Source organism: Oncorhynchus keta, chromosome 18, assembly GCF_023373465.1.
Source record: "Oncorhynchus keta strain PuntledgeMale-10-30-2019 chromosome 18, Oket_V2, whole genome shotgun sequence".
Classification (NCBI taxonomy): domain Eukaryota; kingdom Metazoa; phylum Chordata; class Actinopteri; order Salmoniformes; family Salmonidae; genus Oncorhynchus; species Oncorhynchus keta.
The window spans coordinates 4,131,605-4,151,098 of NC_068438.1; the positions used below are offsets into that span (position 1 = coordinate 4,131,605).

The window sequence follows — 19,494 nt, forward strand, 5'->3', positions numbered from 1 at the left end:
CGTAATTCATCACTTCTTAATTGTGTTTGGGAAAGTAAACAGAGTTGTGTCCCTGTGCACACCATGTAGATGAGATACAGGTACCCAACCAATTAGAGTGCAAAGGAGGAATAGAAGCCAGGGGCCTTACCCAATCAAATCTCCTTGCATGAAAAAGATTGTTTTAGTGATTGATTGAGGTTTGAGTGTCTATGGGCACACCCCTCAGGTAGCCACTTACGACTCTGCTCTCTGTGAGATTGGAATAATCATTGGCAGATCCCATTGGTGGATCGTTCAGAAGGCCATCCCAATAGTATGTTAGCAAGCTGCGTTGTAGCCAAAATGTACTTTTGTAGGATAGCCGGAGGCAAAGTCTGGTCAGAGGGAGGCGTGATGAATATTGTGTATTTTGAAAAAGCTTACAATAACATGTGGAGGGACGGGTTGTTGATCATGTTGAGTGCATTGGGCATTGGGGGACGTCTGTATAACTGGATCATGGACTTCCTGTTTGATCGGGTCATACGGTTGAGGGTGGGGTCAGAATTGTCAATGTGGTTTGAAGTGGACAATGGTACTCCTCAGGGAAGTGTGGTTAGTCCGGTGTTGTTCACCCTGATGATAGATTACATATTTAAGGAGGTGGTACAGGGTGTGGCCTTGTATGCTGATTTAAAATATATATATATTTCACCTTTATTTAACCAGGTAGGCAAGTTGAGAACAAGTTCTCATCTACAATTGCGACCTGGCCAAGATAAAGCAAAGCAGTTCGACACATACAACAACACAGAGTTACACATGGAGTAAAACAAACATATAGTCAATAATACAGTCGAAAAATAAGTCTATATACAATGTGAGCAAATGAGGTGAGATAAGAGAGGTAAAGGCAAAAAAAAGGCCATGGTGGCGAAGTAAATACAATATAGCAAGTAAAACACTGGAATGGTAGATTTGCAGTGGAAGAAAGTGCAAAGTACAGATAGAAATAATGGGGTGCAAAGGAGCAAAACAAATATATACAGTAGGGGGAGAGGTAGTTGTTTGGGCTAAATTATACTGTAGATGTGCTATATACAGGTGCAGTAATCTGTGAGCTGCTCTGACAGCTGGTGGTTAAAGCTAGTGAGGGAGATAAGTGTTTCAGAGATTTTTTGTAGTTTGTTCCAGTCATTGGCAGCAGAGAACTGGAAGGAGAGGCGGCCAAAGGAAGAATTGGTTTTGGGGGTGACCAGAGAGATATACAGTACCTGCTGCTGAGATAAGGGGGGACTTTACCTAGCAGGGTCTTGTAGATGACCTGGAGCCAGTGGGTTTGGCGACGAGTATGAAGCGAGAGTCGCAGTGGTGGGTAGTATATGGGGCTTTGGTGACAAAACGGATGGCACTGTGATAGACTGCATCCAATTTATTGAGTAGGGTGTTGGAGGCTATTTTGTAAATGACATCGCCGAAGTCGAGGATCAGTAGGATGGTCAGTTTTACAAGGGTATGTTTGGCAGCATGAGTGAAGGATGCTTTGTTGCGAAATAGGAAGCCAATTCTAGATTTAACTTTGGATTGGTGATGTTTGATGTGAGTCTGGAAGGAGAGTTTACAGTCTAACCAGACACCTAGGTATTTGTAGTTATTCTAAGTCAGAACCGTCCAGTGTAGTGGTGCTGGACGGGCTGGCAGGTGCAGGCAGCGATCGGTTGAAGAGCATGATTTGAGTTTTACTTGTATTTAAGAGCAGTTGGAGGCCACGGAAGGAAAGTTGTATGGCATTGAAGCTCGTCTGGAAGGTTGTTAACACAGTGTCCAAAGAAGGGCCAGAAGTATACAGAATGGTGTCGTCTGCGTAGAGACTCACCAGCAGCAAGAGCGACAAGAATTGAACCCTGTGGCACATATGGAAGAGACTTGTTGAGTATATTAAAATTAATTGTAGGAAGGTACTGAACCTCATGAGGACAGTGGCAGGATTTGATTGGGAGTCAGATAGATAAACACGGCTGTGTATGTATCAGGCATTGATCGGGCAAAACAGTACTACAGTGCCTGGATAGGATACAGTCAAGGGCCCTGAGATCGGGGGGCAGGTAGCCTAGTGGTTAGAGCGTTCGACTAGTAACCGAAAGGTTGCAAGATCGAATTCCCAAGCTAACAAGGTAAAAATCTGTCATTCTGCCCCTGAACAAGGCAGTTAACCCACTGTTCCTAGGCTGTCATTGAAAATAAGAATGTGTTCTTAACGAGGCAAGTCAATTAAATAAAGGTAAAATTTAAAAAAACGTGTTGGTGCCTTCAGGATGACACCTGTTGAGGCATTTCAGGTGGATAGTGGGTAACTGCCACTGAGGATAAGGCAGGACAAACTTGCATTAGTGTACTGGATGAGATTTAAAGGGAATTCAGAAGGACATCCTGAGGTCACGGTAACTGGGGAATGCGGGGAGTGGGTAAGAAGAGGCTGTACAGATGGAAAATTGGGCAGAAAGTAGTAGAATATGGACTCGGGGAGAGCGAGATAGGGCCAGCAATTGGAAATGTTCCTCCGTGGCTGTTTCTGAAACCATGTGTAGATGTGGATATTATTGAGGGTAGGAGAGAATGGGGTGAGACGTGTGTGGAGAAATATACAGTATAGATTAATTGGTTTTATTTATTTTTTAAGGATATATACAGATGGTTCAAAGGATTCAGTCAGTGGTAGGGTAGGGGCATGGGTGTACATCCAAGATTTTAGTGGTTAACTGATTATGTGTCAATGCATGATGATAGGTTTGAGATGCATGGAGGAGGTGAAACCACTCAAGAGTGGAGATCTGTTCTGATAAGGCTGCAGTGTTGAGTGGTGTGGAGACGGGCAAGTCGGATAGGGGAGACTTGTTTGTGGAGATCATGCTGTTAATGGGATTGGAGCGGATGGGTGAGGTGGTAAGCTTTTGATGGGTTTTGTGTGGTCATCATATAGCGTTAACGAGCTAGCTTTGCTAACTGAGATGTTTTATAACAAAAAGGCTGAGGTGACTCACATTTGGCGTACTGTAGTTGACAATTTGAGCTAAATGGGTGTCTCAAGTAACCTGGGGAATCTATATAAAGCTGGAGAGTTCATTTGTGGAGTATTGGCAAAATGTACTATTTAAATATATATAATATATATAAGAGTTTGGACTTTGGACTTTTATTACCTACCAATTGACAAAAAAGTCCCGGAGGTAGCAGTATCCCAAAGAAAAGCTATTTGTTTTCTCGTTGAGTTGTTTAATGATAGGCCTATCACTCTTCATTATTTTTTTCTATTAATAAAGATGGATCACATTGTATCTGTCTCTCAAGCACACACCCCTTTCAAATTAACAGCTGCCATGATCCATAGCATCCCGTTGTGAGACAAAGTACTCAGCCAGAATTGCATAAAGCATCACTATGATGTGTTTACGCTCTCTCCCTGGACAGGCAAAGATTTCTATCAATTAAAAGCAGCCAATAGGCAGACGTCGCCTTTGAGATACAGTAGCTCCGTGTGTAAAACACAGATCGCACACACACATGCACAGCGCATGCATGAACACACACGCACAAAGGGAGACCAGCGCAGACAGCCTGGAGGGAGAAGATGCTGAGCAGATTTAGGAGAATTGTGGGGAAATTGTGTTTGAAGAGGATTTGTTTAATAATTTAAAAAACTCCTTAATGGCGTCTTGTAATTGAAAGGGTGCGCAGCTGGATTCATAAAAGGAGAAATAGTCTCAGGATCCCAACCTCCAGGCATTTTGAGACACATGAGCCCAAGTCCAAATGAATCAAGGAACCGTTAATACGAAAGCTCCTCAAAACTGCACTGCAGGGAAGGAGACGGATGCGAAAGAGAGACGGAAGGGAAGACGAAAACTATCTGAGTGTGGCGGAGATTCGGAATGTGCTTTCAGTAGTTCTGAAATATCCTGAAGCTGAACATATGATCATTTTGTTTTGTTAACGTGTGATTTAAAAACAGCAGGAGGTCATGGTGTACAGTACCACAATGTATAGGCCTTTGAAGCAAACCTCTCCCCCATGCACATGAAGGATTCATAAGATAGGCCTATCAATGTTACATTTTTAAATCGTTCACAAAGACCCACTCTGTCTCAGACAAATATACCTTGTAATAGTTTACAAGAGTGTAAGTATGATATAAATGTGCAAGCTATAACCAGAACAACATGGGTGATAAAAGGGTAGCGCGAGGAGGATATCTTTATTTTATCATCTCCCTGAATTGACTTCACATAACCCCCGGGCCACTCATAAAGGATATCGCTTCACACCTTTTCTGAAAGATAGGCTAAACTAATGGAGCAGAAAGGTAAAGACAGAACGTTTGTGCCAAATGTCACCCTATTCCCTATTTAGTGCACTACTTTTGACCAGATCTTTATGGGCATCCTCTATTAAGCCCTGGTCAAAGGTTGTTCTCTATCTAGGGAATGGCATTGTTATGATGACATTGTTATGATAGTCCTCCTGCGGCGGCCTCTGCTGCATCACCCGAATATCGTAATATTCAAAGCACAATGATGTGCAATTTGCCCAGCGCTGTATGTGCTGTCGTCCAATTAGTTCCCCGGCATGTGCGTATAGCTTCCGTGGGGACTTTTCTTTTGACTCTGAGTGCAGTTCCTCTGAGCACAGAGAAGACAAGTGTCATACAAATGAAACGCGTCTCTCTCTAGGAGGATTCCAGACAGGAGGAGTTTCACAATGTGACATTGTTTTTGTTCATTGTGCAGAAGAGGCCCCTGCTATCAAGGATGACTATGCATGTGAAGTCTGAGAATAAATGACAGTATAATATGAGATAATGCTTCGGTGTCCCACAGGGTCTGGAAAATCATAATGAGCATATATGCTTTATCTTTAACAGGTTTTTGAAAGTCGTTGTCAGTTGGTCCAAGAAGCTGACTCTTCAGCAAGTAGTTCATGTATCATTACAGGGCAAAATCAATGTTTGATCAGATGTTTTCTGATTTCAAACGTTTCCTTCTGATGACATACCTTGACGTCCGAGGCCGTCAGTTTTGTATAACCAGCGATATGACACAATCCAAAATAAGTGGAAAAGAGAATAGCCATATAATTTCCAGATTATCTTTCCCATAGCTGGAAACATGTGAATGAATCTTACCATTGGACCACTTTTCAGGTGAAAACAGCAGATTTGTTTGTGTAATGTTCCGTTAATGCAGTGTCATCATGCAGAACATGAATTATGGTTTCATTTCCATAATCGTAAAGTACAGTATTGCTGGTAATCCAGTGTCAAGTCATGCAAATTCTTTCTGCTGTGCACACAATTTCTCTTCACCCCCTAAGGTCGATGTCCTCGAATTAACATAATACAACAATTCCCATTCAAATCTGTCAGTTTAAGCGAGAGATACTGTATCAGTTGTTCTGCATTGGATGCATCTCAATCCACCACCTCCGCCTATGTAACACTTCCGCACCTGCAGTGAAGGGTGAGAGGTGTTTGTCAGACCATGCGACATTCTCACAAAATCATCTATAGCTTCTGAACGGCCTACAATCTTTTATGACCCATCAATGGAAAGATGAGACTCTTACGAACTTGATGGTGTTCTCTGTTTTCCTCCACAAGTGCATTGGGACTCGTCTGAAGTCGGTACAGCCGATCTGACAACTTGTGTCTGTAGCGTCCAAACAGCTGGGCTACACACTAATATGACCCCTCTGGGTGAAGGTGAGACTCTCACCAACACGTACTTGTCGGTTGTTTTGCTCTAGGGAAGTATACAGTATGTGGAGACTGTTTAGGGGAAAAAAACAAGGTGTTAAATACATGTAAAAAAAAAATATATATATATATATATAACATTTCCTTATCTTATATCTTTCAGATTTAGGATAGACACTTCAGAACAAACTTCCTTTCGATTTTTGGGAGGAAACTATCTTTTGTTCCATGTAGTGAATCGTTTGAATGGGTATAAAATTATATTTTTTTTATACTTCAAGGGGTCTTAAAATGATATATCAAATTGTCGTAAGGATGACCTTCGTAAAACAATTGAAAGTACAATTAAAAAAATACCCATCATTATGGATGTCTCTATTGTGATTGGCTGATACTCTGTCAAACACTGTCAAACACTCGTGCGCAAAAGCTCATCACAGCTCTTGAGTGAGTATATACACTACAGCATTCCAGGTATCAGAGCTATCTGCTCTATCAGGTTTCCTTCCCGCTCTCTGGTGGGAACCTAAGCCATTTTCTTGGCAGATAGCGCAGTGGAAACCGGTCTTGTTACATTGCTATGAAAACATGGCTCCTCCCACAACCCATAGTAAACCACAATCGAGTCTTAAGACACACTTGTTTGCTGCCTCGACCCCGCGGAGAAATTATTCTGAGTTTGTGTGAGATTTGAGACGGTGTTGTGACACACAGGAGGAGCTCTGCCCCCCATGGATCGTGTTGAAGGGGGTCTGGAGAAGTTCAGGATCTTCAGGAAGGATGACTTTGAGGCTGACTGGATTAAGGTGACAGAACGCAGCTTTGGCCAGGTCTACAGAGTGAAAGTCAAGCTTTGGAGGGAAAAGTGTGCCCTGAAAAGCTTCAATACCACCCTTACTGGCACCAGTCTCTACAGGTATGGTTAATGTGGCTTTATTACAGGCCTAGAAGAGATACTCTAGATCAGAGCAAACATTTCACAGAATAAATCACATCATTTTTAATGGAATAACAATCACTAAAAGGGAGCACATTTGGGAGTTTGGATAATTAGCCGTTTGCAGTAGTGGTCTAATTACTGGGAAAATAAGTGTGTTAGATTAGAAAGGTTGGACGTGACATCAAAAATCTTTGGGCTGAGGCTGCTCAGGTGTGTAAAAAAAAACCTGTCAACTCCTCCTTACACTTATCTTTTCTTTATTTGTAGGAGAATGATAGAGGAAGCATCCAAGATGGAGAAAGTGACATTCAAGTACATTGTGTCCATCTACGGGGTGTGTAATGACCCTCCCTCCATGGTGATGGAGTACATGAGTAATGGCTCCCTGGATCGTCTCCTCACCAGCCACGTGTTGATGTGGCCCAAGAAGTTCAAGATGATTCACGAGGTCACCATGGGCATGAACTTCCTTCACAGCATGAACCCTCCACTTCTCCACCTGAACCTGAAGCCTTCAAACATCCTTCTAGACGATCACCTCCACATCAAGGTGAGAATAGCTCCACAGAGAGACTGGTATGCCGTTTAAGCAGCTATTCCTATTTTTAAAAAAGTGTAATGAGCGAGACGAGGGTCCTTAATGATATCTTGACTATTTTGTTAATTAGGCATGCAGACATTAAAAAATGTAAGGTTATATCTGAATAAGAGTTCAGTGGTACGTACGCAGTAATGATTATCTGTCTGAAGAAAATTTCCCTCCAAAGATTTCAGATTTTGGCTTAATTAAGTGGGAGGAGGCTGGGAACAAGAAGGAATTCATTGAAAACTTGACTGCGAGAGGAAACATTTTCTACATACCTCCAGAGACATTCACCCTGTGCCCTGAGCATCCGGGAACCAAATTCGATGTTTACAGGTGAGGTAGTTGCCAAGGGCAAATTCCTACAAACTCACACATAGGCCCACTATAGAACAGTGTTAATAGGCTAGTTTTCTCTCTCTCTGTAATAGAAACATTATGAGTTACTAACTAGATATTTCAATCATTTGTTCAGTATTTGATCCTAAAGTCATCAATTTTTTCAATATAGTTTCTAATGAGGTATAATCTTTGATAATGTCATTTAGATTTAATGTACTCTGAACAAAAATATAAACGCAACAGGTTTAGTGTTGGTCCCTTGTTTCATGAGCAGAAATAAGTGAGCCCAAAAATGTTCCATATGCTCAAATGTTGTTCACAGATTTGTTTACATCCCTGTTAGTGAGCATTTACATTTTGCCAAGACACTCCATCCACCCGACAAGTGTGGCACATAAAGAAGCAGATTAAATAGCATGGTCACTACACAGGTGCACCTTGTGCTGGGGACCGTAAAAGGCCACTCTAAAATGTACAGTTTTGTCACACAACACGATGCCACAGATGTCTCAAGTTTTGAGGGAGCGGGCAATTGGCATACTGACTGCAAGAATGTCCACCAGAGCTGTTGCCAGGTAATTGAATATTAATTTCTCTACCAACATCGTTTTAGAGAAAATGGCAGTAGGTCCAACCGGCCTCACAACCATCCCGCCCACATTCGGCTTCCTCACCTGATACCAGCCAACCGGACAGCTGATGAAAATGTTGGTTTGCACAACTGAAGACTTTCTGCACAAAGAGTCAGAAACCGTCTCAGGGAAACTCATCTGCATGCTTGTCGTTCTCACCAAGGTCTTGACCTGACTGCAGTTCGGCGTTATAATTGACTTCAGTGGGCAAATGCTCACCATGCTGGAGAAGTGTGCTCTTCACAGATTAATCCTGGTTTCAACTGTACCGGACAGATGGCAGACAGCGTGTATGGTGTTGTGTGGGCAAACAGTGTGCTGATGTCAACATTGTGAACAGAGTGCCCCATGGTGGTGGTGGGGTCATGGTATGGGCAGGCATAAGCTACGGACAACAAACAAAATTGCATTTTATCGTTGGCAATTTGAATGCACTGAGATATCTCACACATTAAGCATGTTTGGGATGCTCTGGATTGACGTGTACGACAGCATGTTCCAGTTCCTGCCAATATTCAGCAACTTTGCACAGCCATTGAAGAGGAGAGGGACAACATTCCACATCCTGATCAACTATATGCGAAGGAGATGTGTCGTGCTGAATGATGGTGGTCACACCAGACACTGACTGGTTTTCTGATCCACGCCCCATCTTTTAAAAAATGTCACTAACAGATGTATATCTGTATTCCCAGTCATGTTCAGCTATGAAAAGCCAACTGACATTTACTCCTGAGGTGCTGACCTGTTGCACCCTCTACAACCACTGTGATTATTATTATCTGACCCTGCCGGTCATCTATGAACGTTTGAACATCTTGGCCATGTTCTGTTATAATCTCCACCCAGCACAGCCAGAAAAGGACTGGCCACCCCTCAGAACCTGGTTCTTCTCTAGGTTTCTTCCTAGGTTCTGGCCTTTATAGGGAGTTTTTCTTAGCCACTGTGCCTCTACATCTGCATTGCTTGCTGTTTGGGGTTTTAGGCTGGGTTTCTGTACAGCACTTTGTGACATCGGCTGAAGTAAAACAGGTTTTATCAATACATTTGATTGAAATTTGATTGATGTGAAATCCATAGATTAGGGCCTAATGAATGTATTTCAATTGTCAGATTTCCTTATTATGAACTGTAACTCAGTAAAATCATTGAAATTGTTGATGTTGCGTTTATATTTTTCTTCAGTGTTATTAGATACACGGAGAAAGAACCACATTGAAGTTATCCTGTCCGGTCAGAGTAGTCTTACGTGTTCCTTGTTTTAATTTAGCTTCTCTATTGTGATGTGGGAAATCCTGACCCAGAAGAGACCTTATCAAGCTGGGAAACGTGAGTAGTGGTAATGCATTCTGATTCAAGTATCAGATTTTCAAAAAATCAAATCACATACACAGTAGTCTTTGACAAAGTTCAGGTAGTTAAACTATACAAGCTTATAATCACATTGAGAGGTCATTTTTGAAAATCATCTCTCATCTGACAAAACATATAACTTCCTGTGTCACAGGAAGCAGTATAACGACCGTCCTGATGAAGGTGTCATCGGGTAGAAGGCCAGGCTTGGAAAATATCCCTGATGACAAGCCACAAGAATGTGAGCAGATGGTCACAATAATGCAACAGTGCTGGGATCAGGATCCCAGAGAGAGGCCAGACTTCTCAGGTAACACTTCACCTGATTCCAGATCTGTTTGTGCTGTAAAATACTGTAGAGTAGAATAGATGCGTTATTGTCCATTTGGTTAAAAAGAAAATGAGTATTCTGCTTTTTTCCCTACCTCAGACACACCCACATGTTGAGAGGCACATGGTCAGCCATTGTGCAGTGCAAGATGGAGAGATATATCCGTTCTTACAGAATTCTCCCTGTACACCAAGTCAGAACTGTAGGATAAATAACGCGGGCATATATGCAGACAATGAAAGCTCTTACAATATTAGATGATTACGTTTCTCTAAAACAGGCTATAGGCTACATGTGCACGTGCACCACCAAGTCAGAACAGTAGGCAAAATTAAGATTATTAGGGTGAGGCACATGGGCTACTAACAGCTTACTACAAAACATAAACTTGGAATTACTTTCTTAGCTACAGTATACATATCTCCCTGGCATATTACATCATTTATGCAGCAGCATACAATACATTTTGGACTTGTTGTGCTGTGCTCACTTCCTTCCAAACCACTCATCGTTGCATTTGAAATGTTCAACTTGTTGTGTAACGTTTGTGTCAAATGGCCGATGAGCACCAATACATTTTATCTATCATTTCTCTTCATTATTTGACAAGAATTTAAAAGGATTTGCCAGTAGATATTTAACTTGATTCATGATGAAGACTGCTAGCTAAGATTATGAAAGTATGATGTTATCATGATCAGTCCAATCAAAGTTACTGTATATATATATATAATGTGATTTGATGTCATTTTATCTGTGGCCAATGACCTTGAGCCTTCTTGGATGGGCACTTCTAATGTAAGGTCTCCCCTTAGACTTTGCGGTAACGTAGTATCCCCATGAGTGACAGAACACTGAGCCAATCACGGTGCAACGTTCCATATTTTTTGCTGGCTTGCCCCACCACCACAGAAAGCACTGAGCTAGGCTGAAACACCTGCATGTTGGAGCTGCTTAACAAAAAAGAGACCATATTTGAATGCGGCTTCATTAACTTAATGATTTTTTTAACGTTGTTTGCAAACTGATATGTGACGCGTATTAATGCCAAAATAAGATGCAAAACAGGCAAGCCCAAAATGTGGAGCTCTAACCCAGCTGCCCTGAATGACGGGTCACCAATGCTGAGGCCAGATCCTCAGACGGGTTGCAAAGGGAGGGTATATTACTGGTAACTTTGTCAATTTCCAGTAAACTACCAGAATGTTGGTAACTTTCAAGGATGTTATGGAATTTTCATCACATGACATCAAGTGGCCTTTTTGGGTACTTTAGATTATCACAAGGGTCTTTAATTAACTTAATAGTGGGACTTATCTGTCCCACTATTGTTTGTGGAGTTATGCTCTGATGTATTTTGCCTCCAGCACCTTCACTATTTGGTTTTCACATGTAAAATATATAAAATTATAAAATAAGACAATTTTTAAATAAAAATGGAGCGACAAAGCTGTAATGGACACAGATATAAAAAATAAAATGAATACTTTATATGAATGCATTTTTTAAAAAGGTATTAAGGTACAAAGTTTTTTATTTTTATTTAACTAGGCAAGTCAGTTAAGAACAAGTTCTTATTTACGCTGACGGCTACCTCGGCCAAACCCTAACACGGACAATTGTTCACCGCCCTCTGGGACTCCCAATCACAGCCGGTTGTGATACAGCTTGGAATTGAACCAGGGTTTGCAATGATGCCTCTAGCATTGAGATCCAGTGCCTTAGACCGATGCTCCACTCGGGAGCACTTAAATGACCATAGATTGCCATAGATGTCCTGTTAATTACCAAAATGACAGAAAATGATGATAACTTTGGTAAATTACCGGTAGTTTATTTACCAAGTGCTCAGACATCACTGCATCTGTTTCTGCACGAAGATCATAATTATCCTGTCCAGGGCTTGTACTCTGTCAGCTTTCTGATTGTAGACTTTGAGGAGACTCAGAGAGACTCGGAGAGCACATGCTCTGTCCAATGTAATGCTTACTGATGTGAGATGCCTTACTGTAATATTCTAAAATAAACTCAGATAAGATTGGATCATTTACAAAAGCTGTAGGCAAGCAATTAAGGCAAAAGGATTAAAGTGCCATGTTAACGAATACTAATAAACACCATGTGTATGCATACACTGCCACATCGAAATGAGCAACATTACTAAGCAATTTTCCATATTACAGCATTATTACGCATAAGAATAGGTTATCTGCATTCTACTTCACATGTCATAAAATGGACACCGCAAATCTGTATGACCAAAAGTGTGCAATCGTTTCAGGGTAATTGTTCTTCATCTTCAGTGCCCTTTAGTATTGTGTTGACTACAGCAGTTACTGTATAATATGAAAAGTTTTAATAAAACTACAGTGCCTCATGGATTTTACAAACAGAATTGTAAAAAAAATAGCATACATTATTCACACGTTTACACATCTTGTTAACATATCGAGTATGACGGATGCATGCACTGCATCAATCAAATCCCTATGAATTTGAGAATATGTTTTTAATGACCAAACCTCTTTGTCTGTTTGTTTATTTCCAGACACTGTTCGAAAGACAGAAGCTCTGAGCGACATCCTGGGAATAGGTGGATGTAGCAACGGGTATAAAACACACAAACCTGATTATACCGTGCTGTCGTCCAGCTGCAGGAGAGTGAGTGCTCAGTGCTGCATCCTCCATCAATGTTGAGATAACAGATACAGCATCCTCCATCAATGTTGAGATAACAGATACAGCATCCTCCATCAATGTTGAGATAACAGATACAGCATCCTCCATCAATGTTGAGATAACAGATACAGCATCCTCCATCAATGTTGAGATAACAGATACAGCATCCTCCATCAATGTTGAGATAACAGATACAGCATCCTCCATCAATGGTGAGATAACAGATACAGCATCCACCATCAATGTTGAGATAACAGATACAGCATCCTCCATCAATGTTGAGATAACAGATACAGCATCCACCATCAATGTTGAGATAACAGATACAGCATCCTCCATCAATGGTGAGATAACAGATACAGCATCCTCCATCAATGTTGAGATAACAGATACAGCATCCACCATCAATGTTGAGATAACAGATACAGCATCCTCCATCAATGTTGAGATAACAGATACAGCATCCTCCATCAATGGTGAGATAACAGATACAGCATCCACCATCAATGTTGAGATAACAGATACAGCATCCTCCATCAATGTTGAGATAACAGATACAGCATCCACCATCAATGTTGAGATAACAGATACAGCATCCTCCATCAATGGTGAGAGAACAGATACAGCATCCTCCATCAATGTTGAGATAACAGATACAGCATCCACCATCAATGTTGAGATAACAGATACAGCATCCTCCATCAATGTTGAGATAACAGATACAGCATCCTCCATCAATGTTGAGATAACAGATACAGCATCCTCCATCAATGTTGAGATAACAGATACAGCATCCACCATCAATGTTGAGATAACAGATACAGCATCCTCCATCAATGTTGAGATAACAGATACAGCATCCACCATCAATGTTGAGATAACAGATACAGCATCCTCCATCAATGTTGAGATAACAGATACAGCATCCTCCATCAATGTTGAGATAACAGATACAGCATCCACCATCAATGTTGAGATAACAGATACAGCATCCTCCATCAATGTTGAGATAACAGATACAGCATCCACCATCAATGTTGAGATAACAGATACAGCATCCTCCATCAATGTTGAGATAACAGATACAGCATCCACCATCAATGTTGAGATAACAGATACAGCATCCACCATCAATGTTGAGATAACAGATACAGCATCCTCCATCAATGTTGAGATAACAGATACAGCATCCACCATCAATGTTGAGATAACAGATACAGCATCCTCCATCAATGTTGAGATAACAGATACAGCATCCACCATCAATGTTGAGATAACAGATACAGCATCCTCCATCAATGTTGAGATAACAGATACAGCATCCACCATCAATGTTGAGATAACAGATACAGCATCCACCATCAATGTTGAGATAACAGATACAGCATCCTCCATCAATGTTGAGATAACAGATACAGCATCCACCATCAATGTTGAGATAACAGTGACAGCACTCACCATCAATGTTGAGATAACAGATACAGCATCCACCATCAATGTTGAGATAACAGTGACAGCACTCACCATCAATGTTGAGATAACAGATACAAAGCTCTCAAGCAAAGTCTGTCTGTCTGTCTGTCTGTCTGTCTGTCTGTCTGTCTGTCTGTCTGTCTGTCTGTCTGTCTGTCTGTCTGTCTGCCTGCCTGCCTGCCTGCCTGCCTGCCTGCCTGTCTCTCTCTCTCCCATGTGAATGTATGTTAAAGAAGACCTTGACTATGCCAACTGTATGGTTGTATAATGTATGCGTCTTATAAACAGTTGTCATTAGCCCCATTAATAACAACATTAACTTGTGGATGTGCTGCTATTATGATGACTACCATTAACCCTTTTTCATTATATCTCCATTAAGAAATCCACGTGCTCACTCGCCAACCCTCCAGGTGAGTGCATGGGGAAAACTCATGTTCCGTGTGTCTCAGTGCTTCTAGGGCTGACATTTAAAATGCAATTCTACCAAGTGTTTTCCACGTATTGAAAACTGGAGAAGGTGTAGCTTTGGACCATGTGACAAAAAATGCTTATTTAGCTCTGGCTCTTAGACTGAACAAAATGCATTGGAGGAAAGCCATGTCTCTTTAGACTAAGCCAACTTGTATGCAAATGCATGCACTCTTCAATTAACCATGGCTACTGCCACAATCAAATGAGGCAGCAGACATATTGTTATACTGTATCAGATTGATTTGCATTGGCAATACCTCTGCCTCGGTGTCTTATCTGGTTTATGTTGCTTTTTTACATTCACAGACACGAGCAACACCAGGGATGACATTCTCAATATTCTATCAAGGAAAGACTTTGAAAACTTCAGACAGGCCCTTAGGAAGGAGCATGTGTCTATGCTCTTCAAAGACAACAACACTCTTCTCCACTACACAGTGGTTAGTGGTGACACGGAGAGTGTGAGGCATGTCTTGAGTCTTGGTGCGGAGGTAAACTCACAGAGCGTCAAAGGATACACCCCTCTCATTGTGGCTGTGCTCCACAAGTTCCACGAGATATGCTCCTTACTGACGGAGCACGAGGCAGATGTTAAACTTGGAGATGGGGACCAGTGGACTCCTCTGCACTTTGCCGCTCAAAGCGACGACAGCAGAATTGTCCGTCTGCTACTGAACAGTGGCGCCCAGCCTAGCGTTAAGGAGAAAGCCGGGTGGACGCCGCTTCACCTGGCCACTCAGAACGGCCACGAGAACGTTGTGCGTCTCCTCCTGACGCGGATGGGAAGCGCCGAAGAGCATGAGGAGGTCCACGGGAGGACGGCGCTCCACGTGGCGAGTGTGTACGGCCACCTCGCCATCGCCAAGCTCCTGCTCAGTAAGGGAGTTGACCCCAACGGGATCGACCACTCCCTGACCACCGCTTTACACCTGGCAGCCGAGGAGGGCCACAACAGGGTAGCCAGGCAGCTGGTGACAGCTGGCGCCGATGTCAACTCCCGGGACAGCCGGCACTACACCCCATTACACTTCGCCGCCCTCAAGGGACACACGGGCATCTGCAGGCTACTGTTGGGCAACGGGGCAAATCTCGACCCCAGGACCCTCCAGGGTTGGACGCCCATGCACTTGGCGGCGCTGAAGGGCCACGCGACCACCGTGCTGGAACTAGAAGCCCACCAGTGCTCTATGGACCTGCCAGGAAAGGGTGGCTGGACACCCCTCCATTTGGCCTGCCACCACGGGCAAGAGGAAGTAGTGTCCAAGCTGCTGTCGGCCAAGGCCAATCCCGACATGGCAGAGGATAGCGGCTGGACTGCGCTCCACTTGGCGTGTAACGGCGGCCTTTTCTCCAGTGTGCTCCAGCTCATTTCGCATCGGGCCAGCGTCAACGCTCTGAACAAGAGCCAGGCCACCCCATTACATCTGGCTGCCCAGAACGGCAGTGTTCCCATTATCAAAGCCCTGCTAATGAACGGGGCAGAGAGGAGTAGTAAGGACTCGACAGGCTGCACAGCCCTATCCCTGGCCAGGAAGTGTCAGAAAGAGGAGGTAGTGCAGCTACTGGAGGACAGTTAGTGAGCCTTTCACACTACTGTGCCGAACCGAGCCGCACCAAACCAAGCTGTACTGAGCTGGTCTGGTTACATATCCACCGTTGTTGCTGGGATTGTGCTAAAAATAGTAATGTGAGAAGAAACTATCCGAGCCAGTACAATTTGTTTCGGGTTGGCAAGATAGTGTAAAAAGGGTACTAGAAAGGCGTGTTGAAAGATAACTCTGGACAGGGTAACACTGATGTCAGGCTTAGTGACTAAGAAGTACAGTATATCACTGTTGGGAAAAGTGTATTGATACTCTATTGATTTATGTCTCTACGGTGTCGACGCTGTAATTAGGAATGTTATTCTGAAAGCTCAATATTATATGACATTGTTATGTTAATTTAAATTGTAAGGATGACCTTGCTGTCTGTTGTCGACATCTATAAATATGTAATTATGACCATGAGTGGATTATAAAATCATTTTTTCATTAGCTGGCAAATAGTGAAGGTTTTTCATTCTACTCACTGTGGTGACCAACCAAGAGCACTATATCTTGTGCAAGACTAAGCTGCCAGGTTGACACATTATATTGAATAGAACTGAAATGCATTGAGAAATATATTTGCATATACTTATGTTCCCATTTCCATGGCACAGGTGACCAAACATTTTTTAAATATTTAAAAAAGAAATACTCCAGCATAGTAGCCATGACCGTACCGTAACATATCCCATGAGTCATACCATATCAGATCTGTTGTGTCTACATAACCTAATGCTTCACTGACAGGTGGAAGTGACCCGAAACCTGTGTGCAATGGAATCGAAAACCCTCCCACAACGTCTATCTCACCAGAGAGGAATAACATCAATGTGAAGCATTCTAACCATTCTCACTGCCACCCTCCCCGCGAGAAGATAACTCGTTTGACAGCATTTCTCTCTCCCCAAGCAATATGACAATCTCTTTCTGACACCAGTGCATTTCTCCCTGATCTGCAGGATTTGATCAACCCTCCTCATTCATAAAAGACTGTGTGCCACTCCCATCCACAATAGTTTACAGCAGACTTCCTGAAAAATGTAACTCATCCTCACCGTCTAATCAAAGTTACTCTGAATCAATGGCTCCGGCACAACCTTTTACACCCACAGTGACACATTTGACGGTTTCCTTTCGGGCTATAATTCAGTTTGCAAATCCCTAACAGAATTTCTGAGGGAGGTCAGGAGACGACGTGCAACAGCAGCTAATGCCAGTTTTGATTGGGCAAGCCGTTAAGGGCATTGCATCACAGCAAGGGATGCTAGTTAACAACAGGAGTTTAGATAGAAGAAGGAGCGCTTGCTGTCGTCCTTTTTCCCATGGGACATTCCTTGTAGGCCTACTACTTTCAGACAAAATGTTGCATTATTAATGAATGCAATATGTTTTACACAGTCTATGGATATTAATAGTACACCAAACTACAATTACAATGGTCGGTGGTGTATTTAATTCCCCAGCAAGCTAGAGGGATATCTTTGAGTTGAGACAGCCCCTCACGGGGTTAAATGATCCACAGAGGCCTGTGGTGCTTAGCAACTGCAAACATGACTAATTCAGCCACTGAACCAGCTCCTGACCCAGGTGTGCCGCCTCAACAGCCCCCCAGAGAAAGTCTCCTCTGTCCGGGCACCTCTGGTCTTGCCCAGGTAATTGACGTCGAGTGATCTTTCAAGTCTCCAGGGTGATGATGTGGAAAACATTTTTACCCTGTCATCTTAGCCACCACTTGGCCTCTCAGTATACCTGTATTTAAAAAAATACCCCCGAGTTGAATCCCTTTTTCTGCCCAAGGTTACTATTTGGGCAATTATCATTACGTCGTTCTTCTAGCAGACCTGTCAGTATAAACACAGGTTAAAGTCACAACTATTTTATAGGCTGATGAGTTTGAAATACTTTCACCAGACATCCACTTGCTCAGCCAAAGATATAATAGCTAGAGTAGTCTAAGTATAAGCAGCATATATACTGCAGAACTGCATTAACCCAAAGCTAGTTTTCCATGCCCTTGTTTTCATCAATATACAGTATATTATTGCCCTTAGTCTTCTTGTCATCATGCATGCCCCTTTTATGATGATTCATATTTCAGTTTACTGCTAGCTCCTCAACAAAGTGCACAGCCCCCGACTTTCTCTCTCTTTCTCTTCCCCTCTCTCTCTTGCTCGTCTATATCTTTGTGATGGTTTTACCCATCCATTTATACCCCTTATCAATCTAAAGTCATGATATTTACTATTTCCTGACATTTTCTGAGTAGGTTGGCTTGTTGTGTGCGATGAGAGACATGTATATGTACAGTATGAGCTATGGCTGCAGTGGCTACCATGCACTGAGGGCCATTTCCCATTATACAATATGTTAGTGGAATAGCAATCAGACAGATTCATGGGTGATAACGGAGAGAGCTCCCCAGAATTGGACCCTTAGACGAATCCCTACCTGAACTTTCTGCAAAAGTGAAAATTCTGACCTTAATAAAAGATTCATTTAGCTTTCCACTTGAGGGTGGATGGAGGGGGCACGATGGCTCACTGGCTCTCTCAGTATAGACTCAACAACCACAAACATTCACATAGAATTTAAGGTATCAAATAGCATTTTAGTCAGCAACTATTCTAGTTGAATTTTCAACACTGGGAAACAAACATTATTTTGTCATACTATATTAAGCTTCTTTAAAAAAAAAACGTTAATAACTCACATAAATTGCTTTACAGCCCAATACAAATAAATGCCTTCAAAAATGGTAGGCAGTCGGCAGTTGGCAAGATCGGGTGGGACCATTCCAACCAATGAGAGGTCAGATATGTGTGCGTGAACAACAGTCACAACTGTTTCCACTAGTTACCAAGTTGTCTATATCATAAAAATTCATGGTTTTAATTTAAGGTCAGGGGTTAGAAGTGTGGTTATGGGTTAGGATTATGTTTAAAATCACATTTTCAGAAGATACATTTTAGAAATAGTCTGGGTTTATAACATTGTGGGTGTGCTAACTAGTGGTTTTTCTCAAAGTTGCCGGGATGTCACGTGTCCTACTGAAATCAGCACACTCTTACAACTTAATCATCATGAGACTTCTATCAAATAAGTCACACATAGCAAAAAAAATCCATTCGATGTATTGTTAACCAAATTTGACACTCTATTTGACCTCTATACAAAAACTCCTCGATTGGTGAGCAGGAGAAGAAAAAACTGAAATAACAGAACCTGCTGGAGAAAACAGATTTTGGGCCCAGTTCGCCCTCTCACTTCGCCTCTTCCTTTCTGGTGTGTGAGGATGATTGGAGTCATCCTCATTGACCAGGATGTGTTGCACCTGTTGTCCTCTTTAGTCAGGAGGTGCTTCACCTGTGCTAGCACCGCTGATATTTAA

At 42.3% G+C, this 19,494-nt stretch overlaps 1 protein-coding gene across 1 annotated transcript; it reads left to right on the forward strand.

Moving 5' to 3' along the window:
• Window positions 1–6,308: 6,308 nt before the first annotated feature.
• Window positions 6,309–16,553, forward strand: ankk1 (ankyrin repeat and kinase domain containing 1). The gene is made up of 8 exons (XM_035791513.2): window positions 6,309–6,626; window positions 6,918–7,200; window positions 7,418–7,569; window positions 9,478–9,536; window positions 9,715–9,870; window positions 12,440–12,552; window positions 14,426–14,456; window positions 14,824–16,553. Exons 1-8 carry the CDS (start codon window positions 6,442–6,444, stop codon window positions 16,092–16,094), a joined length of 2,250 nt encoding a protein of 749 aa, XP_035647406.1. The 5' UTR covers window positions 6,309–6,441; the 3' UTR covers window positions 16,095–16,553.
• Window positions 16,554–19,494: the final 2,941 nt, after the last annotated feature.

Bases quoted from the DNA above. Each gene is read 5' to 3' on its own strand.
- ankk1 (XM_035791513.2), top strand. From the start codon at position 6,442: ATGGATCGTGTTGAAGGGGGTCTGGAGAAGTTCAGGATCTTCAGGAAG. The intron at 6,627-6,917 runs GTATGGTTAATG...CTTTATTTGTAG, and splicing joins ACTGGCACCAGTCTCTACAG to GAGAATGATAGAGGAAGCAT. The intron at 7,570-9,477 runs GTGAGGTAGTTG...GTTTTAATTTAG, and splicing joins ACCAAATTCGATGTTTACAG to CTTCTCTATTGTGATGTGGG.